The sequence below is a fragment of the Beta vulgaris genome, chromosome 5 (assembly GCF_026745355.1).
Source record: "Beta vulgaris subsp. vulgaris cultivar EL10 chromosome 5, EL10.2, whole genome shotgun sequence".
Taxonomy (NCBI): Eukaryota; Viridiplantae; Streptophyta; class Magnoliopsida; order Caryophyllales; family Amaranthaceae; genus Beta; species Beta vulgaris.
The window spans coordinates 34,128,887-34,156,365 of record NC_079206.1 but is presented as its reverse complement, the minus strand read 5'-3'; the positions used below and the strand labels follow the sequence as shown (position 1 = coordinate 34,156,365).

Here is a 27,479-nt window from a genome sequence, read left to right as displayed (position 1 = left end):
ACCTCACACTTTTGAAATCTCTGTCATTATATAAGAAGAGGTTCTCAGTAATTATGGTTTTCTTTTTGTTTTCTAATTTTTTCCTTCTCCTTTTCCTTTTATACTCCCCTTCAACCCTAGGTCATGTAAATTCGGTTTAACCTTTTATAAACTCCGAAATTTACTAAACTAACTCATATTATCATTATTTTATTCCTATTATTGTAAATAATACTCAAATACCTTTTTATTAACTTCTTTATATTTTCTTAATTAATACGAATTAACTCCCAAAATACGGAGTATTACAAAGCTTTTATATTTTTCTCCTGCCGAGGCGGCTAGAGCACTTCTCCGTAAATCTTCGAAAAGCGAGAAAGACATGTCTCGCTTTGGTTCGAGACTTCGAAAAGAGTACTCTAGGGCCTGAAAAGCGCTCTGAGACTCTAGTAAGATGTCATCTTTATTGGGGGTCAGAGAGGTGGAAAAGCATGAAAAATACTTGGGCTTACCTACCATCATAGATAAATCTAAGAAAGTGACTTTTGCTAGCATTAAGGAGAGAATTTGGAAGAAAAATCAACGCTGGCAAGGCAAGCTGCTCTCACGACCGGGGAAAGAAGTGCTCATTAAAGTTGTGGTGCAAGCCATTCCGACATACATGATGAGTATTTTCAAACTTCCGGATGGGGTGTTGGAAGAAATTCATACCATGCTGTCTCGATTTTGGTGGGGGTCTACTGAAGAAGCGCGTAAAATGCATTGGCTATCGTAGGAGTCTTTATGTAAGCCGAAGGCCAATGGGGGTAGGGGTTTCGAGATTTAAGGGTGTTTAACCAAGCTTTGTTGGCTAAACAAGTATGGAGGCTGCACTCGAACCCTTCGACCCTCCTGCACTCTATCCTCAAAGCTCGATATTTCAAACATGATGATGTATTAGATGCCCGACGAGGTTATGACCCTAGCTACTCTTGGCGGGGCACATGGGGGGCCAAATCTCTCTTACGTCAAGGTCTCGTGTGGCGGGTTGGGGATGGTAAAAACATTAAGGTGTGGGAGGAGGCTTAGATCATGGGGAAGGACTCTCCTCCACTGCCGCGATCTATCGAAGCTATGACATCAATCTCTAATGTAGCTAATTGTTTGGATACCTCCATGAAAGCATGGAACGAGCCACTGATCCAATCATGTTTTAGATGATGTAGATGACACGGTCGTTGCACGTGCCAAATTAAATACCTAACTTAACCTAATATAGGGTAAGAAAGGGTCGAATCCACGAGGAAGCAAAGATTAATCAAGGGTTGAATGCGATTTGGCGAGCTAAGACTATTTTTGGGGGTTTTTTGAGATTAGTGAACAACTAAGAAATAAGGAACTAAGAAACTAACAAATAGACTAAATGATTCGAATTAAACTATATTAAGAGGACACCAGGGATAGGGGATTCACAAGCTAACAAATAATTAACCAAATTGTCAAGCCAAGGGGATTCATTAGGGTCGATTAGGGGACTAAGTCACTCAAACGTTTCCTAATTACTCTCTCGAGCTAATTAAGAGGGCTTAATTAACCGATTTTACCTATTCTCATGGTAAAATCAATTAATCAAGCATGCATTTCCACAACTCATAATGACCCAAATAAGGTCCTAGGGAGTCAATCACCTATTTTCATGGTGAAGCCAACCTAAAATCTAGCTAAAGGTCTATCTAAGGTTTCATTTCTCAATCCTTCACCTTAGATTTCCACAATAAGTTTAAATGGTGATCAATCAAATAAACAAGGCAATCAAATTAGCTAGACAACACAATCTCACCCAAATCACACCCCCAAGCTTAACTTTCAAGGGCAACACATGATTAACAAGGTCATCCCCTTCCACTAGCTACTAATCTACTCACTAGCCATGGAAATGAATAAATAAAAAGCTTGAAGCATCCATGGTGAAACAACAATGGTGAAAATCATATCTAATAAGCTAATCATCAACTAATTACTACTAATCAATACTAAAACAAGTTTAGAAGTTAATAAAGAGAAGAGATAGAAGAAATACTCAAAGATGGATGAAAATCAAATGCAAAACTCCATTGAAATAGCTTCAATAACCCACTTTCAAAAGTTTAGATATAGTTTCTCTCTCTAAGTTCTACTTCTCTCTCTAAAAACTCTCTCTAATTAGAACTAATTAATTCAGAAATTAAAAGCTTAGTATTAGAATTATTACAAAATTGGTTTTATACCCCGTAGAAATAAGGGCAAAGTTGTAAAAGACGAAACACAAATTAGAAAATTTGGACGTCAGAGCGCCCGCTCCAGCCAATACGGAGCGCCCGCTCCTGGGCCGCTCCAAGCTTCTGCCAATAATGGGAAATTTGAACGATGGAGCTCCCGCTCCTACTAACATGGAGCGCCCGCTCCAGCCTTGGAGCTCCCGCTCCTGGATCGCTCCTGGGCCGCTCCAAGCTACTGCCATTTGCCTTTGTCTAATATGGAGCGCCCGCTCCTCTTCCTCAGGAGCGCCCGCTCCTTGGAGCCTCTTCCTTGCTTATCTTTGCTTCAAGACACTCCAAGAACATATTAGATGGGGGAGGGGGGTAGAATGCACATGCAAATGAAATGACCTATATGCAACCTAACAATATGCAAATGAACTAAAACTAAATGCTAAGCATGAGAATATGAGAAATGATGGAAACGGGGAAGAAAAAGGAAACTATATGGCCTAAAATGAATCTAAATGACCTAAACTAAATGCAAATAAGTGAACCTAAAGTCCACTTATCAGCAGACTACAAGGCGATTTTACAAACCCCTTGATCGCTATTTCCTACTGATGATACACGATACTGGAGTTTAACAAAAGATGGCATTTATTATGTTAAGTCTGGGTATTGGATGGGAATGCTAGGTCGCCAAGTCGACGAGAACCACAATAATAATAATTTGTGGCGCATGGTGTGGGGAATGCGTGGCCCTCCGAAACCTTGCCACTTTGTATGGCAAGCATGTAGGGGTACTATGGCTGTGAAGGAGGAGCTCTTTAGGCGCCATATCACACATGATGAACTCTGCTCGTGTTGTGGGATTGAGGTGGAGTCCTTTTGCCATGTTTTGTTTGAATGCGAAGTTACGAAAGTGGTTTGGGAGGCTAGTCACTTTGGGCAGTTAGTGAGGGAGGCACCTATGGGGTCTTTTGCGTCGAAATTCGAATGGTGGGTGGGTTAGGTGGGATTGCAAGAGGTACGAGAAATAATGACCATTGCATGAGCGTTGTGGTTTTGTCGAAACAAGTATGTGTATGCGAATGAGGTGATGAATGGTGCTGCTATGGTTGTGAGTTTCCAATGTTTAGTAGAGTCATATTGCTCATATGCACAACATGTCTTTCCATGTTTCCCTCAAATGTCTAACCAACGTGTATCCATCACAAGTTGGGCCAAACCATCCAGAGGGGTGATTAAGGTGAATGTCGATGCGCATGTCATGAAGGGTGAATATGTTAGCTTGGGGGTTGTGTGTCGGGATGAAAGGGGGGTGGTGTTGTTGACAGCCACGAAGAAGATATTGGTGGACTGGGACCCAACCTTGGCCGAAGCAGCAACGACTCGATATGGACTACAGGTTGGTCAAAGATCAGGTTTCAATAATATTTGTCTCGAAAGTGATGCACTCAATGTTGTCAAAGCTATAGAAGATGATGCCTAGGGGTTTGCTCCTATTTACTTATTGTTTGATGATATTAGAAAACTAGCCTTATCTCTTAATAGTTTTCTCTTCACTCATGTGAAAAGGATCGGGAATACTGTAGCTCAATAAGTGGTAAGATGGGACACAGGGAGTAGTACTAAACTTGTTTGTATGGTTCGGTTACCCAAAGTATTCTTACTTCGGCGGAGTTTGATGTGCAATAATATCTTGATATAACTTTTTCCTTTTTTTTTTTTAAAAGAAAGTAGTTTGAGTGAAATAAACCACAAAATTGAATCCTCCTCCTATCTTCTTCCTTCGGGGGAAGAGGAAGAACTCTTTTACCAAAACAATGAGAAATTCTCACAATTCCCAAACAACGAACAAGCACAACCAATACTTTGACAAATTTATTCCATGAGAAATCGCCTTAAACGATTTGCACGTAGAAATCGGGCAAAAATGTATATACCATTAAAAAAGCTGGTGAAAAATCTAAGATGGACAAGCATAATTCTGGGTGTCACCAATGTTGGTGTAATATTCATGGGTGTAATTTTCTTTGTTTGTTGGCATGGAAGATCCTGTACTCGCACTCAACTCCTCCCTTTTTTCTTTGTTATGGTTGCTGCCGGGGTTCGGGTGATGGCCATGATTCGCTGTGCAGTTGAACAACAAGCTGCTGCCATTGCTGTTCTGGGTTCGGGTTCGAGTTCCAGTTCGGTTCCTGATGCTTCTGTGGTTGCTGTTGATCTTTCTCGCCTCGAAAGACGGGTAACTTTGCTCTCCAGTCACACCAAATGATGTATTTCTTGATGCAAGCAATCACAAAGTTAGGCTCTTTTGTTTGTAGTTTAGCTTTTCTTGAATTAAAGATTAAAACTTAAGGTTATGTAATGACAATGTCGAGTTCTTTGATGAATAAACAACAATGAAACTCGAAGGAAACAAGGATATGAAGCTATTAATTCCTGACCAAGGATTAATAACAACTAGGATGGTAGGATATGAAGAAATTCAACTAATCCAAGTTGAATAAGGTTTGCATTCACTGCCAAAACTTTTGGATTCTCTCCCGAAACAATAATTCACCAAGAATGAAACTCAAAAACTCATTCTACTTTTTATTGATGGCCGAATACCAATATACCAATATATTGATTACAAGTATCCCAAACCAACTAGAACTAGTAAAGCATTAGGAAAGCATAAATGATAAACAAGACTAACAAACTAAACTTATCAACTATCACGTGCCTAAGCTATGTAAAGTCCTAATGTAAATCGAACTCTAAACAAACAAAAGTCCTAATGTAAAACAAACTCTTAAAAAACTAGGAATTAAAACACCTAAATTACATAGAATTCTAAAGACTTAGAATCATACATAATTAACACTTCTCATACGCATAGTACTTTTACAATTTATTCTTAGTATAATAAAAGACCGTCTCACTTTACTATTTGAGCTAAAAGGGTCACTTGGAAGTTGCGTAAATAAAAAATGAATAGTCGTTTTAAGATAAATAGTGGGACAGTCTTACGGTAAGACCATCTCATTTGAGAATTCTTAGTTTATTCTTGTTGTTTTTAGTTTTCACAAGTTAATGGTTTTTGAATATCCAATTTGAGCGTCTTTTTGTGTGATATGCATGTTTGTTGTATTTACTATTTGCTTGCCATTGTTTTACTTCATTCGTCGTTCGAGTGAACAAGGAGATGATGATTTTTGTAAAGATTGTGGTGGAAACTGAGTTGTTTTTGTAGTGACTTTTATGCCAAGTCCATTTTGGTAAGAGTTAGATAAGTACATTCAAAATACTATGAAACGTGAATTATTTCTAATTGGATGATCTTCATGGTGACATAGTGACATAGGAGCTGGAGCTAATGACTGATGTGTGGAGATTTGGTCTTTGTGGTAATTTTGGTGCTGGAAATTGTTTTTTGTTTTTGGTGTAGGACTTTTAATGTCAACCCCACTTCAATAGATCGGACTCCTTAGGTGCTGGACAGTAATATGTGCCTATTTTTTAGTTAAGTGTATGATAATGACGGAGCTAAGAGCATAAGATATGTGTCCTGAGTACATGGCTTAATTTTCCAGTTAATACTAAAGTATAAATGACTATGTATTATAAAATGTGTTCCTCTTCCTTTCTATGCTTGATGAATGCTTTTGCCTTGTGCCTTGCACCAGGGGTCCAAACTGTTAACATCCCAGTTGCCTAATTCTCTTCGAACAGTATCCATGTTATTATTTTGTTCATTCATTGTTTTGAAGCATGTTTCTGTGCTGAAAGGGATCAATTCAAACTTGAGCAAGATGTATAGAAGTAAGGGTTCTATTTGATCAAAATTTTCAGAACATCACAGTCTGCAAAATCAACTTGCTCGTAATGCTCCTTTTCTTATGTCTTTAATCAGAGGATCTTATTGATGATTCTTATTATGGTACTTTTTTTGGCTGGTAGGTTAATATATGGTAGGGAAAAGTACCCTCATTCTTTTTTCTTCGATTTTAATAATATATATATAAAATAAGAAAAAGATTGAAGAGTCGATCCTATCATGTTTTCATGTTTTACACATTAGATTACTGTAAATTGTGTGCTATGTTTGTCCTTTTGGCCTTGATTTTATACATCACACTATGGATGGAGATATAACGTGAGCATTTTATGATTAATCAGAATCACAAGGATATGCTTTTGTTGGTACATAGAGTTTTTTAGAATGTTATTTAATGTTGTTTTATAATTGAAAGATTTGATTAAGCACTTCCCTTACTGTGTCCAATATCGATCATTTGATTTTCTTCTTATGGGATTCATCCACTTATATGTTCTTGTACCATTTCTAATCTGTCTAATAGACGAGTTTCCATAATATGCCTCTATGGAAGCTCTCATGTGATGGTGTTGTTATAGTAATATAGCAGATCTCAGATATTTCTTTCAATAAATTGTTTGTAGAGTCGTTGACTCTAAAATCAATTTCAAGAATAAGAGGACTAGGATTATAACTTAAAATAGTACTGGGTATATGCTTGAGCTAAACAGCAGAGAATGTTGTATGTGCTATGTTCGTGTTTATAGCTTTAGCCAATTGTACGACCTGGGGCATAAGTCTTTGGGTCTCGCTACTTGAGCTCTCAGATGGAATTCTATTATATTGACGAATTAGAATCAATTTCAAGTAGAACTTGTAGGCTTGAGCTAAACAACAAATTATGTTGTATGTGCTATGTTTGTGTTTATAGCTTTAGCCAATTGGGGCATAAGTCTTTGAGTCTCTCTACTTGAGCTCTCAGATAGAATTCTATTATATTGACGAATTAAAATCAATTTCAAGAAAAAGAGGACTAGAAGCAGAACTTAAACAGTACTGGGTATAGGCTTGAGCTAAACAGCAGAGTATGTTGTATGTGCTATGTCCATTTTTATAGCTTTAGCCAATTGTAGGACCTGGGGGCATAAGCTTTGTCTCTCTGCTTGAGCTCCCAGATGGAGTTCTGTTAAATTGACAAATGGAAATCAATTTCAAGAAAAAGAGGACTAGGAGCAGAACTTAAAACAGTATCGGATGTAGGCTTGAGCTAAATAGCAGAGTATGTTGTATGTGCTATGTTTGTGTTTATAGCTTTAGCCATGTAGGATGCGGGGGCATAAGTCTTTGGGTCTCTCTGCTTGAGCTCCCCGATGAAATTCTACTATATTGGAAAATTAATGATTTTTACTGCACTATATTGTCTGTGATACTGCTTCCTGGCTGTTCTTTGTTGTAATCTTGTATACTGGATTTTTTTATTTAAGAATTCAGAATGGACCTTTGGTAGGAATTTGTGAGAGTACCTTCTGTTCCATTTCATGAACAACATTGTATGATTTGTTCTATTTTTAGCATGGGTAATTGGATAAACTCATGGATCTAGGATAATTGTCAAGCAAAGTATTCTCTTGGTGCTACAAGACAATTATTATATGTATAGCCTGCTAAAAGGTTCTAGTTTTTCTGCATCCATTGATAGAAAAAATATATCATGAGCAAACTGCTCAAGGTTCTGAACTTGAAAACTTGAAATACAATCCAAAGAAGTTGTGCTAGAATAAAGCAAAAATAATATGCTGATTTTTTGCTTTGTCTTTGATGAGTTAATCTAAATCTTATTGAATATCCAGAAAAACTAATTTCTAATTAGCCAGTCTTGAGGTGTGAGGTGTGAATAAATAATTAGGATACAAATAGCTTCGAAAGTATATTTAACTATTTGATGGAGAAATCTAACATCGTGAATACTCTTTTTCTTTTGCCAGAAATTTTCTTCCCATACCTGTTTCTTGAGTATAAACTTATAGAACTGGTGTGCTTTATTTCTTATAGAGCTAGTCTGTTTAGCTGATACATGCCTTGACACAATTTTTTTTATTATCATATGTGTTGGACAGCTAAGTTACAAGAGGTGGCTTTGGTGGACAAGGTTCGCAACCGTCGTTACATTGGTGCAACTTTTACTAGCAATGTACCTCATCTTTGTAGTGGGTAGTAATACTCCATCAACTGACTGTGCATTAGGTAAAATGCTGTTTTGTTTATTTCTTTTTAACAAGAATACCTCCTATCTTCTCAAATCAAATTAAGGTGTGTTGAGCTTTGTTGTTAGGGATGACAATGAGTAGGGTTTGGGTAGGGTAAAGATAGACCCTTACCCATACCCTAATTTTTGGATGTAGATCCATATCCTAATTTTTGGATGTAGACCCGTACCCTACTCGTACCCATAGGGTAAAATTTTTAGGAACTTTACCAATAGGGTACGATAGGGTATGGGTAGGGTCTAGGGTCCATAATGGGTCCAATACAAAAAAAATCCTGCTTATATTTTCACGTGTATGTATAATTGTTAGGAAGAATTCACAAGAGGGGACCCAACTTTTTTCCAATTTCTTTTATAAGTCACAACTATGAAGTATTCTCTGCTGGTCCCATGTTTGCCATCTTGTGAGTTTCATAGGTCCTTACTCCTTAGTCACTTATAACCAGTTTAGAAGGTAAGATTTTTAAAGGTTTACCATCTTCGAATACTTCCAGCAAGTGACAGACATTTATAAACTTGGACCAATGTTTAAAAATCTGACCTTCTAAACCGATTATAAGTTACTCATTACCTATGAAATTAACAAGATAGTAAACTTGGGACATGCAGGGAACAATTCATAGTTGGAACTTATAAAAAAAAGGGTAATAGTTAAGCCCCCTTTTGTGAATTTTTCCTAATTGTTAAGCAAATTCAACACATAAAGCTGTAATTATGATACAAAATATCGTATTACATAGGAATACATAGTTTTCCACATCTCAAAAGTTTCATACATCCAAATATGAAGAAAGAAAATAGTTTAGAGCGAGAGATTGACATACTAACAAGATAAGACTCTCATAGTGCGACTAGGGTGAGGGATTGAGGGTTTTATTTTGACTAGAAGAGTTTCTTATATCTGTCATTTATTAGATTAATTATATGTACATGTTTATTTTAAATTGAAAAATATATATTGTAGTTCCGGTGGGTCCATGGGTAGGGTCTGGGTATTTGAGAAGTGACCCTTACCCTACCCTTACCCGATAGTATCAAGACCCATACCATTCCCTTACCCATAGGGTCAAAAAAATTAAGACGCATGCCCTTTAATTAGGGTAGGGTCGGGGTGGGTCCGGTTAGGGTCGTGGACCCATTGCCATCTGTGTTTGTTGTTGATGAATGAACATAACTTTTGTAGCTTTTAGAAGTTCTGACCAATATGGAAAAGGAAATTTTTAGGTTTTAGGATGTGTAGTATCTTAACAAAACCCTTCTTCGAGTAACTTGTATGATTAGGTTCATAGACAATCATAATTTTCAAGGTTTTTTAAGATGTCTTGTAATATTTGGTTGGGCTCCCATGAGAGCAATCCTATATGAGGACACGCAAACACTTTGTTATAATCCTTTTTAATCTATCTATAATCCATTTTGGCCAAATTATAACCATCTTTTTCCCTTGTGAGCTAATTTTCCGGAAGGCTTATATTTTCAAGAAACAGGATTATGATGTAAAATGTCAAAATAGGATTACATTTTCAGTAAAATGGATTATGATTCCACTGTTCTTATGTAAGAAGTGTTCTCATGTGAACTTTTTTCTAGATATGTGTTACACATACACACATGTAGAGAGCACACACACATATGTCTATATATATATATATATATATATATAATATATATATATATATATATATATATATATATCAGGGACGGACCAGCATGGGTTCAGTGGGTTCAACTGAACCCACAAAATCTAGAGAAAAAGAAGAAGAAAATCGACAAAAATCAAAATAAAAAAACTTGTTATAAAGTTCCTGCTCCGCGTTATACTAGTGTTTTGGTGTTTGGTTCAGTGGTTTATGGGCCTCAAGTCTAAAACCCTTACCAATTCACGCAGGGTCGACTACCTTCAGCGGCTTTTTGTTTTTGTTTCCTTCATTTACTATCTTTGGTTTCTATTTGCAAGTACTGCAACTTTACTTATTTATTTATTTTTTTTCCTTTTTGATTAAATAGAGCTCTCTTTAATTTTATTTTAGCTTTTTTTTTATTTAAAGTTTTATAGAGCATTTTTTATCATTTCTCCTTTGAAAAATTTGATCACAAATAACACCCAGTTATTAACCATCTTGTTATAATAATTTCAGCTTTTGCTTATTTTGGAAAATACCTAAGTTGGAGTACTATCTTATCAAAATTATATGAGCTCTTCAGTTTCCTATATAAAATATAAAATATACAAAAAATTTTAGTGACGTTGTGACGACAAAAAGGATAAGAGTTTGGATTGTTAGAAAACCATGCCAAAAGTTGAAAATAAAATTGATTATCCGAATCAAATTTTCTTCTTAATTGTTGTTAGACACCTAAAATTGAGGATTTAATTGTCCTTTTGTACATGTATATTTTTCGAATACTTAAATAATTGTTATATATACCCTTCGTTTTCTAAACTTCTAATCGCTTTCATTGTCATCCGTTTTTTTAAAATTCTACTAATTATGTTTTATTCCTCTTTGGTAAAAGATATACAATAATTTAATCATTATTAGCTCATACTATATCTCTCCCTTCCATGCTATCTATCTCACTTAAAATATAATGAACCCACACTCTCTCTCCTCACTAAAAAAAAGTAAAGAAATTAAGTGGACCCACTTTTTACACTATCTCTCCAATCTTCCTTAGAGTGTGTATGTATATGACAGACTAGAGCTTAAAAGCGGAAGGAGTAATTGCAAATGCATAAACAATTTTAATTTTTGTTTATCTCATGATATTTGGAAATATTCCGAACCCACGTGGTAAGGATCCTGGATCCGCCACTGATATATATATATATATATGTACACCAAGGGCCTAGTGGTAAAGGTTTGGCGGTTTGGCCTCATGACTTCAGGGTGGATCAAAACCTCATTAGGGGTTCTTTGGGGTGAGGTTTCCCTTACCATCCCCTTCCCTCCAAGGAGTTTGACGTGCAAACCTGGGTGGTTAAGCCTGTGCGAGGTGCCACTTCAGTAGGGTTTTTCATCTTACCAACTTTAAAGTATATATATATATATATATATATATATATATATATATATATATAATATATATATATTATATATATATATATATATATATATGTATATGTATATACAGTATATACACACACACACATTGTGTGTGTGCGCGCGCGTGCGTGCGCGTGTGTGTTTATGTGTGTGTGTGAGAACGCTTCTTATATGAGAACATTGGGATCACAATCATTTTAGTTAAAATGTAATCCTTTTTTGACATATTACATGATAATTCTTTTTCATAGATATGTAAGCCTTTAAGAAAATTGGCCATGCAACGGAAAAATGATTATAATTTAGCCAATATGGATTATATATTGGTTAAAAAGGATTACAACAAAATGTTTTCATGTTTTCATAAAAAAGATTATTCTCATGCGCGGGGCCGTTTATAAGTTATTGGTGGCCCATGAGTGAACTACAAAAAGGGCCCTACTTAATAAGTAATATAGAATTATTAACTTTCTAGAGCATGTGATAACTACAAAAATGCTGTAAATGGCAACATATTATGTTAAAAAATAATGTAATGAAAAATATCAAACTTCATACAAAAAGTAGTAAAATTTATTTTGGAAATGCAAATGCTCATATAAAAAAATTAATGCTAGCATTTCTAGAAGCAAAGTCACTAATAATAGTATCTATATCAACATGCTCTAACATATCTTTCTCAATACATAATATGACAAGACCATTCAACGTTTCCTGCGACATTGGCAATCTTAAGTAGTTTATTTTTAATAATTTTAGCTTTGAAACACTTCTTTCGGTCACTGGCATAGTTAAGAACATCTAATAAGCAATTGAAACATTTAGATGGCAATCTGCAACTTTGACAAACTCAAGAATTTAAAATGCGGACATCACCATATTTGGCAAAGTCATTTGCAGTAGTTTACTTTCTAAAAAAAAAAAAAACATGTGTATCAAGATGAGACAAATCATTATGAGAAAACTAATTCTTCAAATTTGTGCAAGATTTTCTTAATTCATCATTATCCAACTATTTTAATTTTTTTGCATCAAACAGAAATCAAATACATGGAATTGCTCAAATCTATTTTTCAACGAAGTTGTTGCCATGTCAACAACCACCAAAAAGTAATTAACTCTAAAAGATTCCTGGAGTGATTGTATTTCCCCATCACTATCATTCTCGTCAAATCGTCTCTTCCTAAATTTGCGACGGTTTGTTGGAAGTGTTGGCTCTAAATCCATATCAATTGCAAAACTTTTGGCATTATTCATGCTAGATTCAAAGCCTTCAATTCGATATTTATCAAAGTATGACATTATACCATCCATTTCTTTCATTGTAGTTCTAATACACATAGATTTAGATTGCAACTTCTTACTCACAATGTTAATAGAAAATGAAATCTCATACCATATCACCATGCCAAGTAAAAATTCAAAGTTCCTAATAGATTTAGCCAAACTTTGAGCTTCACTTTTGTCTTAGCATCATCACCACTAAAAATATACAGTTCTAACAAAGCTAACCTTATTTGAGGAGCTTGAAATCTAATGGCTTTAACACTTTTGATTTGACTCTCCCAACTAGTATTGCAAAAAGATTTCAATGTTAAGCCCGAAACATTATCAAGTAAAATCTTCCATCTTTTAGTAGAATTTGCAAATAATTTGTATATAGCGTCGCAAAATTCCAAAAAATGATACAATTTAACACAAGAATGAGCCATATTCGATAGAGTGAGATTAAGACTATGACAAGCACATTCCATGTAAAAATTCCTTGGATTTAATTACGTAATCTATTTCTTTGCTTTTGATATATCTAACATGATCTTTCATTACCAAATCAGATTCAACTGTCATTTTAATCAAGCCCAAAAAAATTACCATTATTATCCTCATAAAGTTTTCCACTCCATCATCGGAAAGCTAAGATTATATTTAGTAAAATATTTAACAACGGATACTATTCTAATTAAAATTTGTCTCCAACACTCCTTTTCCTTTGAAATTCCTTCTTGTAAATCTTTATCAATGCCTTCATCCTTTTTTAGTCTCACTCTGCTATCATTCCAAGTATTCATAGTGGTCACATGTTCAATACTTTTCTCATGTTGTTTAAGTCTCTCATTTAAATGCTTCCAATTTTTCTCCCCGTCATTTGCTAGAAGACTTCTGCTATTTTGAGAAGTGAAATAACAAGTGAGAAATTTACAACAATAACAATATACTTTATCACATGTTTAGAGTAAACCACCCATTTTTTTAATCAAAAGTCTCCCCATTTTTTGCAGAAAAATAAAAATATGAAAAATGTCTAAATAGACTACCTATAGGAAATGTCAGATTCAATTCTCTAATAGGCCCTTTTCCAATTAAAATGTCTCTAGTTTTTGCATCGAGTATACACTAATTTCTAGGATAATAAATATCAAACGGAGGGATGATTTGTGCATCAATACCTACCAGTGTTACATAATTCACTCCCCTTCCTCGGGAATTACGTTTCAGTCTCGCTGTACCAGAACGCGGTTGGATTGCTTGCCCAATCGCCTTGGTGCGCGAACCAAAACGGCTAAATTGGCTTACCAAACTTCAAGTCGTCATCTTCTGTTTTGTCAATGGTAAATTAATTGCAAGGAAACAACTTTAATTGAAAGAAACATTAAGATCTAAGGTTTTTAGAAATAAACCTAGATCTATAAATTGAATTTGATATATACCAAATACAATGATGAAAAGCTAGGGCTTTCTTGAGGAATGTTGTTTCGACAGATTGGGGTTGTTAGGTGTTAGGGTATTAGGGTTAGGGTTAGGGTATTAGGGTTAGGGGTAGATTTAGGTTAGTTAATTAGGGTTAGAGGGGAGATTAGGGGTTCATTACTAACGGAGTTTAACGCCGTTAGTTATTAAGGGTAAGTGGATGTATTTTTCAAAAGTGAGGGGTATATGGTAAATTTCAAAAGTCGAAAGGGTATACGGTGCAAAAAAAATTTGTCAGGGGTATATGGTGAAAAAACCGTTATTAAAATTGGTAGCATCAGTCATTGATGGGATTGTCTTTGTTCATATTATTTAAATTTTCATTAGATTGTTGGAACAACGCGTCTTGTGTGTGGTCGGCCACACGCGAAATTACAGGTGTGGCGGCGCGCGTGACATCCTGTTAGCCCGTTAACTCATTTTAAAATGGTCATATATCACTCGTTTCTCATTAGGATCGAGCTTTTGACCATGCGTTGAAAAGTTATCGAGCTAAATTTTCATCTCCAACTTGAATCTTCCCAAAATATTAAGTGTGTTGTAAGATATGACCTTTTGAAGTTGTCCTTTATGCACAAATCCTTATGAACAAATGGAGTTACTATTATGAACAGAGGGAGTTACTCTTATGACCAAATGTAGTTACTTGTATGAGTATGTGGTTTACTTTTATCAATAAAATGGTGTCACTCCTATAAAGAAATGTGGTTACTCTTATAAGCGAAATGGGATTACCTATGTGAACAAATAGGGTTACTCATATGATTAAATGAGTTTACTAGTATGAATAAATTTGGTTACTCCTTATGAACGAATGAGGTTACTCTTATTAATAAGTGGGGGTTACTTGTATGAACAATTAGGGTTACTGATATGAATAAAATGGGGTTACTTATGTGAATAAATTGATGTTACTCGTGATTAAATGGGGTTACTAGTATGAATAAATGACTTACTCCGGTTAAACGAATGAGGTTACTCGTATTAATAAGTGGGTGTTACTTGTATGAACAATTGGGGTTACTGATGCGAATAAAATAGGGTTACTTCAAAATGAGGTTACTCATTTGATTAATTGGGGTTACTCATATGATTAAATGGGGTTACTGGTATGAATAAATAGGGTTACACTTTATAAATGAATGAGGTTTACTAGCTCATATTAATAAATTGAGGGTAACTTGTGTGAACAATTGGGGTTACTTGTATGATTATATGAGGTTACTCGTATAAATAAATGTAGTTACTAGTATTATTAAACGAGGTTAGTATTAAAGATTAAACAAGGTTACTCATAAGTTTAAATGAGGTTACTCATAGTATTAAATGAGGTTACTCCAATATTTTAAGGTTACTCATATAATATTTTAAGGTTACTCATATGAACAAATGAGATTACCGGTATGATATGATATGAATAAATAAGGTTACTGATATGAATAAAGGAGGTTACTGAGATGAAATCCCCAAATCGAAACAAACGTTAAACTAACTTCCGTTTAAAATCCCCAAATTAACTTATCCTTTCAATCTTCAAACTCTTTTCCCCTCAAAGATAACAGTTTATAAAGAGGAGAGAAAAAAATACAAGATAGATATTAAATGCAAGAGTTTTTCAGAGATTGAAAAGAAAGAGAAGAAGAGAGAGAACGAGTGAAGCTTCATTCAATGGAGGAGAGAGAAAATAGAAGAAATGAATTGAGGAGAGAGAAAATGTTAAAGATTCTTGAAGAGGTCCAGGGGAAGTAACGTCGTCGTCGGCTTCAACCATGAGAGAAGAGTTTGTTAGGTAATTCACCGGAGAATCACACAGACAAAGAAGCGCTAATTTCCACCTGGGCTTATATATGGGCCTGCGACACGCGAAATTTCTGGTGTGGCCGGCCGTGTATAAGAATTTGTGTTGTTGGAAATGATTTGTTGCTACATTTGATGAATTATGGACACCATTATGGTCATAAAACTCATTTTTCAAATTACTGGCATTGTCATTGATGAGATTGTCATCATTCAAACTAGCAGCATTGTCATTAATGGGATTTTCTACTCTTAGTCCATCACTACCCGAAGGCTCTTCTACTTGTCTACTAAAAAACTTATTTATTGCTTCCTTTTGTGATTCTAACAATTTTTGTTTACGTTGTCTTATTTTCCTTTCCTCAAAACTAGATGCATGTTTACGCGGCAACATCATAAAGTATAATAACGAATAAAAAAGATAGAACAGTAACACCTGAATATAGCTTAGTCGTTGTCATTTGTCAACGCAAAGATGGACCTCAATTTTGAAACACAAATTGGCAGCAAATTTGCAATTCCTACAATTATTATTCAAACAAGAATCTAATCAGAATAACAAAGTATAGGATTATTGTAAAAAAAAAAAAAGAGAACTAAAACAAAGTTAAAGACGACACAATCATTGGTTTCCTAATCTAACTTTGTTATCTTTAATCTAACATTTCAATTAAGTGGTTTCCTAAACAAATAGAGAATTACTTATGCAGTGAATTGAAATGTTTTCCCTCGGCCCTCATTAATCTAAAATTGAAATGTTTAAACTTGAATGTATAGGATAATTGTACCTAATCTGAAATTAAGCAACAATAATCTAATTTGAACGATAAATATTCACGTTTTCATGAAACAAAATAAAATTATGCTTGAAAAAATCTGATAATTACATAATCACAATGAAAAATTAAATTGGAGAGAAAAGAGCGAAATTACCGGAACGTTTATGTATGATTGTTGGAAATTGGATTCTCCTTGAACAATTGAGTTCTTGAAGTAAATACAACGCATGAATCAAAATTCCAAAGTAAAGGATGAGAAAATAACATATGAAAGATGGAAATTTAATGTGTAATTGAGATGTAAGAAAAATTAGGAGTATTTAAAGGTAAGTTTGCAACTTTTAGTCCCGTTGGTAATTGATTGAGAAGATATTTGTTCATGGAAGAAATCATCTAACTTAAAGCTGTTTGTAGATCTTCGTCGAAAGAATTGCAACTAAATTGGAGAACTAATCGGAAAAGATTGCAATTGAATTAAGAAAAAGGTCGAGAATTCTTATAAAAGAAAAAAAAATAAGGTGGAGGATTGAGTAAGGAAGGAATTATTCAAAACCTCCAAAATGGAGGATGAGTAAAGAAGGTGAAGATCTCAGTGCTATACTCTCGGCTCGTGCGTGACTACATGAAGTAGGTTGTTCTTTTTCTTCCTTTTTTTGTACCTTTTCTTCTCTCTAGCCTTTATTAAGTTGGTTTGATTTTTTAGGGCCGTATTGTAGTGCCTGATCTATATTTCAGAGATCCGAAACTTCGGATCATGGAAAAGGTGATTCAAATCCGATTAAGAAAAGGAAATCCAAAATTTCGAATATCCACAATCTAGATATTCAGATTATCCGATCGTTTTGCTTTTTTCTCTTTAAAGTAGCTTACTAGATTAAGTTCACTTTTTGCCTTTTGTCTTCAAATTTATACATTTGGTGGCTTTAAAGCAAAGAACCGCCAAGATTTGCATTTTTTAAGTAGATCAAAAATCACGAGCTCCTAATTGTTATACTGCCGGATTTTCTTTATACATACTAATGTACCTATTATATATATATATTCGACCTAAAACAATAAAAAGCAAAAGAAAAGGGGAAAAAACCAAACCTATGAGCAACAAGAATGAGAAAGTGATCATAGTAATGCTGAATGCGGAATGTGAGTCAAGGCGCAATGACTCCAATATAGATAAAAAAATTGCATTGATCTTCGTATGAAACTTGTGAGACCACCCGCGATTTGTGAGGGTAAGTCATCTAGACAGGAAAAGAGTCGCGAAGGGAAGCTTTTGATCGAATGTCGAGTGGGGAAACCAAAGTGGGGACTCGGGTAGGCGGGTATCTAGTCGGTGATGGACAATAGTCGAGAAGGGAGAGGTTGAGGGTTTTAGGTGAAAGTGGGGACTTGCGGTTAGGTTGGCGGCGGTAGGTGCTAGGTCGGGTGAGCCCCATATTTGGGGGCTGGGGGTAGGCGGGCATACGCTTAGGGTTTAAAAAAAAGAAAACTTTAATATTTCAAAAAACTTGTAGATTAAGTTTTTTTTTTCAAAAAAGTTTGAAAATTTTAGTATTTTAAAAAATGTTCAGATGTTTGAAATAAATATTATTTGATTTGTATCTCAATCAATTTTTTCCAGATATCCAATTTTTGGTGCTACTTGCGTGTGTGCGCCCGCGCGCATGTGTGTGCGTTCGTGTGCTTGTGACTTGTGTGTGTGTGCGCATGTACGTGTGGGCTAAGAGGTGGGCTAAGAGATCAGAATGGCCAAGTAGCTGTCTAATATAGACGGATTCAACGTCTTTGTTCCTTAGGTCCTTCTCTACTGTTTATAAGAAGTCGATCTCTGCCCAATCCCTTTGTTTAGGGGTCAACCCACGGGTTTAGGTCCAGCACATCACGCTTAGTTCTCGTTAAAAATGTCGATAACGGCCTTGTGTGTGCGTGAGCGTGCGTGTTTGGGCGAGTGTATGTGCGTGTGTGCACGCGCATCGGCGTCTGCGTCTGTGCGTGCATGAGCTCACGCTCCTGCCTGCCCTCCCCAGGGCCGAGGGTCGAGTGTCTATTGCTGAGTGCTGACCCATAATTCCATAACTTCAAAGCCCAAAATCCAATTAGAGCATCTCAGTCTGCCGCATCACAGTTTTTGGTTTAACCATCGGCCTAGTTATTGGCTGTACTATTCTCTCATCGGGGATGACGTCTCGATCTAAAATCAAACAGATGCCTGCTGCTCAGGTACCACCAGATTAATTGCCGATGCTAGGATTTTTATTGCTTATTAAATTATACATTTTTGTATTATGAAGTTTATCTACCTGAAGAATCCTTGGCATACTCGTGTGAGATTACGATGCGAGCAGCAAAGGATACGATTATTGTTCAGCAGGCTACTTACCATGCCTAAAGATTTGTGAAATTTATGTGAGCATAGTTGAAGTGCAGTTTGTTTAGTAAAAAACAAAGGAAAATTTAAAATTTGATTGGTTATGAAAAATTTATTTATTTTGCCTTGTATCTGTCGATAATTAGTCTATATTACAAATATTTTCCTGTAGGGTCCTGCTGTCCTGTATTATTCTTTTTGGCCTGTCTCCTAAAAAAGGTCTTTTGTAGTCACTTTGGAGTATTTATGGCATGTTTTCCATGTACCTTGGATTCAGATGTAGAGCTTAATATCACCGTCTTGTAATTCTCTAAAACTGACATATTTTCCCTTTCGCACTTTAGACTTGGCCTTACCTTAGATGTGTTTATAACGCAGTGTCACTTTCAAGCACCGGAGGATGGAAGAGGCTTCTGCTTGTTGTTTTTCTGCTAATGGTATGCTTCGTAGCAATGCTACAATGTTTTGCGAGTTCTGATGTCCTAAGATGGAGATCCTTCTATGACATGCAAGATAGTGCTTGGAAAGCTCATTATCAGGAGGTGTTCGACCACGGTATTCGTGAGGCTTTATGCTGTTTGGGTCGTGTTAAATACCTGTAAGCCACCTTGCAAGTGGTTTCCATCAAATTTTGGACTGTTATAGCAAGTGTAATTCTTTTGGTTGAAATTGTTCAGGAAGAACATGGAGGAGGATGAAGTTAACTCAGTGGCACAAATGTTAGGTGATCTTGTCACCTATCGTGCCTCAGGCACAGGGCACTTGGAGTTCTTGGCAGGTTTGTGGTTGCTTTTTTGTACATAATTCCTTCTATGTGCTAATGATAGAAGCAAAGTCTATTCCTTTCTCTTGTTGAGGTATCAGGTCATGATAAGGTGACATTTGTCGGCACAAACAGAGTTTATGGAGCTTGTGTTGGTGGGAAGTTGCCAAAGCAAAGGGAGTTGTCAAAATTGTTGTAAGGGAGAGCTTTGTGAAAGAAATTCAACCATCTGAAGGCTGCCCTTGTGGTACAAGTACTTCAGATGATGCTTGTGCTCAGAGAGGTTCAGAATATAATTCCTTGCCAGGGGACGATGATGATACTAGTCTTATCGAAGAGGATGGTGGCTTGTCGATTAACCGAATCTTAGACAGTGACTGAGGCGTTTGCAGATTGTTTCTGTTGTTTGTTTAGTTGTTTATGAGTCTAAAAAGTAGGGATTAGGGCATTTTGGGGCCATTAAGCTGCAGCTGCAGCTGATGATGCTTTTGTTGCTAAGGGACCTATGGCTTCCAGTCTTTTGCTCATTTTTAATTCCTTCTCTGTCCTTTATGTTGCTGTGTTCTGACCAAGTGTTACCCTGTGTTGGCCTTGCAGGGTCTAGTTGGGTGAGCAGGAGTTGCCTTTCCTACTCCAGCTTCCAGTGAATTCTGTTTCCTTGATTGAGTCCTCTATTTTCCGCTAGAGAGCTAGAGAATGGTGGCAAAATCTATTCCTTTAATCCTCTCAGTGGTGAGAGGGACATTTCAGACCGTTAATAGTCTAAGTAATAAGATGGCACTTCAGATGTTTTATTCTAGGTGTTAACATAAGTGGGTGAAGGAGTTGAGGGATCCTATCTTTCTGTCAATCATAAATTACGGGCGTAAAGATAGGGGATTGAGAGTGGATGGAACTTTCATAAAGCTAATTTGTTTAAGAGCATTCATTAAGGAGTACGTTCTTATTTTTCCTTTCGTTTCCTTTTACCACTTTTTACCAAGAGACTAAGATAGAGTCTTTTGATGCTTTTCCTAGGTCCATTTGGAACTCTAGGTATATGGTTTGGACATTTGTGTGTTTCATGTCCGGCTTCTTTAAGTACTGTGATATGTACAATACTATAATGGCCTTTGGACCTCAAGTCTTGTTTGGGTCCTATTTAATACATTGCTAATAGGCGACTTTAGGGTTAAGAAAAGAGAGACATTTTAGTACATTACTAATGGGGGTAGTGTGAAAAAAACAGGATAAGTGATGTTTAATGGATGGCCTGGAAAAATGTAGTGCTACTTCAAGTAATGAGTTGGAAGTGTTGTTGCTCATGTAAACAAAATGTAGGTGCGAGAAGATGAAACATGATTGGCTAAGGGCTTGTTCTCTCTAACTTATTTTCAGTTCAATTCAATTCAGTTCAGTTCTTTGGACAATACTTTTACTCTCACATATCACTGTTCATTTTAGTTCAATTCAGTTCAATTCAATTCAGTTCAGTTCAGATCAGTTCAGTTGTTTTATGCCGAAGAGAACAGGCCCTAAGAGAGGAATGTCTGAGCTTGCATTTTCTAAGGTTATTAAAGGGATAAAAAGAAGTTATATCTAGGATTTTTTGTTCAAAACACTCCTAAGTAAGGGCCTTGTTATAGAAAGTATAAACTACCCGCAACTCAAAAAATTAAGACGAACTTACTAACGCACCTTTGGTACTCGGCTCCAACTTCTCTTTGTTGCATGATGGATCTCAAACCTTGTTTGTCTGTCCGAATGATGAAATGGCGCCCTAGCAGATAGTGTTTCCATTTTTGAACGGCTAAGCACATAGCCATCACCTCTGCTTCGTACTCAGATTTAGCTGTGGCAAGTCCACCATGGCTTGCACTTTTTCCATATCCATTACTACTCCCTTACTCGAGAATTTATGTCCGAGATATGCTACCTCTTGGAGACCAATCTCACATTTCTTATAATTCACATAGAGCTGATGATTGGCTAAAGGGGTGACGTGTTCATGCTCACTGCTACAATAGACGAGTATGTCGTTAAAGAACTCCAATACGAACCTCCGTAAGAAGGGCAAAAATTCAGTCATGAAGGACTGAAATGTTGTAGGCGCGTTGGTTAATTCGAAGGGCATTACTAGGAACTCGTAATGTCCTTCGTGAGTTCAGGAACGACGTCTTATGTGCATCCTCCGGTTTCAACAAAATTTCGTGGTAACCCAATTTAAGTTCGAGTTTGGAAATCACCATGGAATTGTGTAACTCATCCAATAGTTCCTCAATCACCGGGTATTTATCCGCCACTTTTTCTTTGCTCAAAGGCTGATAATAAACATAAAAACGCCACGACCCATCCTTCTTACACACCAATGAAACCGGGGCTTGAGAATGAGCAATTCGAAGGTTGTATAATTCCTGCTTCAAGCATCTTTTTTATCAACTTTTCGATCTCATCCTTTGGGTATTGCGGGTAACGCTAAGGACGCTCTCCTACTAGTTTTACCCCTTGTCTAAGAAGAACTCCATGCTCATGACCTCTCGTGTGGTTGCCCCTTAGGCATGGCAAAACGCTCCACCAAACTGTTCCACTACGAGCTTCATAAAATCTGTTACTACTTATTTTCCGTATCTGCTGTGTCGACCCTTGCTCAAGGAGGATGCACCCCTTCCTTTCTTAAGGTGTGAATCATGGTGCTAGGGAACTTTTGGAACGGTTAAGAGATGGATCGCCTGGGAGCACCATATTCTCGGCTCCCCTTTAGAATTGCATAGTCTCCTGTGTCGACCCCCTCCATCTGGCTCATCTCAAGGAGGATGCCACCCCCTTCCTTTCTTCAGGTGCAAATCATGGCGTCGAGGGAAATTTCCAATTTTGTCACCACATTCCCAAGAATTATTACCTCCGAGTTACCCAATTTCAAGGGAAGAATATCCTCTTGCTGTATACCCACGCAATCGAATTTCCACCTGGACCCATTCCCCCTGCACCCATTCCTCATTTCCTAAGGGAACTCCGAAACTTTTGGAGTGTGTGACTTCAGCCCCATTCCATAGTTTTTCCATAGTAGCAGGGGAAACAAAATGATCCGTTGTTCTCGATTCAATCATCATCACCATTTCCGCTCCACTAATCCTCCCAAACAACTTCATATGGATCCCATTGAAAATGAAAAAAAATATATGAATTCCTATAAACTATACTTGCATGAAATAGTCAAGTTTGATAGATTGAGCAAGAGAAAGGAATAGAAAAAAAGAATGGAGTTTTACACTATATTATAGAAATAGGAAAGGTGAGACCGTGAGATGGTGGTTTAAATTCTTCCCTCGAAGCAAAGATCATTTTCTTAGCCTATCGAGCAGCGAAGGTTCCCCAGTCTTCTTTAATCTTTCTCTCTACTTGATACTTGCCACTTCGCCAGAATTCAGGGCTTATGGGTAGGGCTATATAAATCTTGAGTTCTTTGCCAAAATCAAACCCTCCAGTGGCTTGGGTCCTCAGCTTTACTGATTCTCTCCCTTGCATAGTGCACACCATGTTCTGGAACGTCTGAAACTTGATTATGATACTCGTGCTTTCCTGTTCTAGTTATATAGTCTTGTCTGAACGAGTTAAGTGGCGGATGTGTTAGTTCATGGACCAAAATCCGCTATGTTCTGCTAACGCTGATCCTCAGTCCTCACCATTTGAGATATTACACTATTTCCCTTCTCCTGATGCTCTGAATTCTGTCCGTTGCAGGTCTGGCTCTTCTGCAGATGCATAACCAGTATCCTAAGTTAGATGCCAATTCAGTTGATGCTCCTGAAGATAAGATTGAAGAGGCAGCTGCATTTTATCCCTTTGCAGAAGCTGCTTACACAGTCTGTGATATTTTTTTTTTTTTTTATGTTTTACTGTTTTCTCTTTTTCAGTGAACCCAAATTTTGCCTATATCCTATGCAGGGTCCATTACTGGATGTTGGTAGAAATCCTATCTTATTTCCATGTGCATGGCTGTATAGGCAAGGAGTTTTTACAGCATGGAGTCGTAACAGGTCTTAATCTACCGGGTACCTTGCTTGAGGCAAATGTTCTTTGTCTGCTTCAGTATCATGCTTTGAGATATGCAAGCAGTGACACTTTGAACTCTTTGCTTCAAACTCTTTGTCTTTAAATTGCGCGGCTCCGGACATATATGTCATTAATAATGGGTTCTTTCTCAAAATATAGGCGGCCTGTGCTACAGGGTGATAATTGGTGGAGAGGCCATGCAGCAGCCTTTCTTAATTATGTTAATTTATCGCAGGAGTCTCTTCGACGTGGTCGTGTGAACCAGGTCAGTTCAACATGTTTTCATGCCTTGGAACCTTTTTAATAATTGGGAAGATTTTCATCAAGGTGGATGAGGTTTGATGGATTTTCAGCAAGATATCCTCAACTTTGACTATATACTTTAAGATAGCTTCAGGAGTTCTCTTATTTGATCGATGACAAGTCTGTCTCTTGACGAGTCTGTCTCTGATACCATACATAATTTTCTTTAATAAATATACCATTGTGATTTTCTCAAAGGGTGAGAACATCAACTATGAGGTCAAGAGCTATGCATTCCATGCTTATGAGGTCTACAATCGTGGTATTGCAATGAACACACACAGAACTGCAGCATACCCTAGTGAAAAAAGTTATTACATTATTGTACTTTGAGGAAGGAGGTAAATACTGAGAGCGGAGAGAAGGAAAAATTGATTTGGCCTAAGGGGATGGGTGTTACTAATATTGCATATTAAGTAGTTAGTAGAAGTACCTGTTAAAAAAAAAAAAAGTAGCCAGTAGAAGTAAATTGAGGAAGAAGAATGTAAGGTAGTCAGAATAGAGAGAATGAGAAATGCTACAAGTTGAGTAGAGTAGGGAAGATATAAAGTTACTTAGTTACTCTAAATTCAAGGATCTGCTCAGCTTTTGGCGTGAAATGGTAGCTTAACTAGGACATTTTCCTCCATTATCATCTCCAAAGTTGAATTTAAGCTTCAGTGTGGTTTCTTAGTGGAAAAATCCTTGGATGTCAAGATTGTCAACTGTTGCTTTTACTTGTATAGAAGGATCATGTACAACATTTTAAGATTTGTCAAAAAAGAAAAAAACATTTGAAGTGGCTGAGGCTCTTGAGTGTTAGTTGTTTCCTTTTAGGGTTTTCAGACTTGCCCGGTTAAAGGTGTAGCCATGAGCACCTGAAGTGGATGGTTAAGGATATATAGGCCAATAATTTTGCATTTGTTTCTTCTTCTCTGCCTCTCTTTTCCAGATTTCAGATTCCTGTTTTTGCTAATGGAAAGTTTTCAGGATTTGAGACTGGTGTATCTTGGAGCAGAATTTGAGTTATGACATGTGCTGTATCTAGACCTGGGCATGGGCCAAGCCTGGTCACGGGCTTGGCCCGCGGGCTTTGGGCCCCGCAGGGTTGGACTGGGCTGAAGTTTTTAGATTTTTTCCACGGCCCGGCCCAGGCCCACAGACCTAGGGCCGGGCTCGGGCCTCCCGCGGGACTGACCCGTGTTTTATGTTGTTTTTGGTAATTTTAGACTAAAAAACAAAAAAAGGGGCGTGCAGGGATGGACCGGAAATGAAATTTCTTGACCGTGGTAGGCCCACGACCCACGTAGCGGACACCGAGCCGGGCCTTGAGCGGGCTCATGCCAGGACGGCCCGCGTGCTAGACCGGCCCATCCCCACGGCCCCACCTCTAGCTGTATCCAAAGGCTGCATGTAATGTATGCCACGGATGTGGGACACCAAGGGAAGAGGCAGAGGAGCATGGATATGACTTAAAGTATATATGTTCTCGATAACCCGGAATTCTTGTGCAGGGGAATTGTCTCGACAAGTCTGGGTTTACATATTAAGCAACAAGCATGTGCCACTATGCCCAATGATAAATCTAATAATAATGGCCCAAAACAGTTCTTGCCCGAATAGTTAAGCTGTCCATTTAATCACACGAGTCTATAAAAATTAAAACCATCTTTTTACCTAGTAGTTTTGCACCTGTGTTCGGCTTCATGATCGACTTACAATGAGAGGCTTGATGGGAGTCTCTTTTTTGTTTTTGGTTAAAAGGAGCGTTTTTCTGTTACAGAGCTCTGTGGCGCATTTGGGTCATTGTGGGTACCAGTCAATTTCTTTCTCTAGCTTGATTTTTCCGAAGACTTGTTTCTCTGATTCTGTGTCAGTAGCACACTTTTTCATAATGTCCCTTATTTGATTTAAACATGTGATTTTTTCTATTAGGGAAGTACAGAAAAAAGGAAAAGAAAGAACCTAGTATGATTGCTGGCTTAATTTGTGGCATATGTCTTCATCAGAAAGGAACCTAAAAGTCTATGATTTTATCATGGTAGTTGTCATACAATAGTATCTTGTAGAACAGTTAAGTATTTACAGGACCTGTATCTTGGTGTACTACATGTTTGCTGTTGAATTAGTTCTACATGTGGCGCTGTCTGCTTAAATCCTATCATTTATCACAGAATACTAGTTGCTTACTCTCATTCAACACACTGTGAACCTGCTTCCACTGCCTAAGTACTGAACATGGTCCACCACTGCGGTCTTGTACTGTCTTGATTCCTAAATTTCTTGAGCTATGTTACATTAAACATTAAAGAAGGGTGTTATAAACCCAAAGAGGAATAGTCATTAGTTTTATTCGTTTATTCATTTTTCTTTGTTCCGAGTTCTCATTTTTTAACACTTGATATATCTCTTCTTTCTATATGTTTATCCTTTCTAGAGAAAATTCAGCAATACACATACAATTTTAAAACTTGAAAAGCTATTTTATATGAAGAATATGTCAATTGCACTGAGTTTCAAATAGTGTTTTCTCGAACTTTTTTCCTTTAGGAAGAAACTCAGTTTCATTTGAGAACTTAGATTGTAGATTTCCTGCTAATATCATGTTAATCCTAAGCATCAAACTATTTTGTCATTTTTCATCTCATATCCTTTTCAAGTGAATTACCATTAAAAGGAGTTTCGGTGCTAAATCATTGATGCCTCAAGCTCTCAATCATTATGGGCAGCATTTACTTCTAAGAACAATAAAACATTTACTCCATCTTTCTGATATATACTTGTTTATAATTTCTCTTCTGCTTTTGTGCCAGTACGTGGTTTCTCCAATGCTGTTCCAAATTGTTGATGCCTTAAGCTCTCAATAATTATGGGGAGTACTTCTACCAAGGCATGTAGTTGATGCACTTCCTAAATCGTTTTTTTTTTAAAGTATGAGAATCATATTGAGATGGCGAATAGAATTCAAATCATGCCAATGGCATTAAGGAGCCTAAATTCATGTAGGCAAGATCAGACGGGATTAAACTGATGAGGCTAGCAAGTCCTGTTTGGTGTGTCAATTTACTGGTCTATAGAAGATGGAAGTACTAGAATTATAAGCTTCAGCTGCCAGTATCATTATCGAGTTAATATAGGTTATCTGGTCACAAGAGGGAAGCTATATTGGGACCTTTTATTTCTCGATGCAGAGATGGACACATGGTCAACCAGGATTTACCGAACATGCTTGGTGTGGTTAGCCAGTTGAAAGAATCTTCTGATCAATCTAGAGATCGTTTGGATTCCATTAGTTGACACTGCTTCACACCCAAAAAGAAGCGAGCGGTGTATGAGTTAGCTGTTTTCTTTACCATACAGTGTTTGTAGTCTTATCTCTGAAGAGCTGGCGTTTGGT

General features: G+C 36.9%; 1 protein-coding gene across 14 annotated transcripts in view; it reads left to right on the top strand.

Moving 5' to 3' along the window:
• The first annotated feature begins 3,938 nt into the window (after nucleotides 1-3,938).
• LOC104893624 (uncharacterized) overlaps nucleotides 3,939-27,479 on the top strand; it is a 34,248-nt gene continuing 10,707 nt past the window's right edge. For 2 of the 14 annotated variants that reach the window (XM_048644574.2, XM_019249615.3), the window contains exons 1-7: nucleotides 3,939-4,446; nucleotides 8,121-8,247; nucleotides 19,384-19,603; nucleotides 19,683-19,783; nucleotides 23,489-23,610; nucleotides 23,693-23,784; nucleotides 23,960-24,065. In XM_048644574.2, coding sequence (XP_048500531.1) covers nucleotides 4,090-4,446; nucleotides 8,121-8,247; nucleotides 19,384-19,603; nucleotides 19,683-19,783; nucleotides 23,489-23,610; nucleotides 23,693-23,784; nucleotides 23,960-24,065 — 1,125 coding nt within the window. In that variant the 5' untranslated portion in view covers nucleotides 3,939-4,089. Of the gene's footprint in view, nucleotides 4,505-8,120; nucleotides 8,248-17,054; nucleotides 17,272-19,383; nucleotides 19,604-19,682; nucleotides 19,784-23,488; nucleotides 23,611-23,692; nucleotides 23,785-23,959; nucleotides 24,066-27,479 lie in introns of those variants that run through there. The other 12 variants (XM_048644573.2, XM_057395103.1, XM_048644582.2 and 9 more) reach the window with 12 other exon arrangements.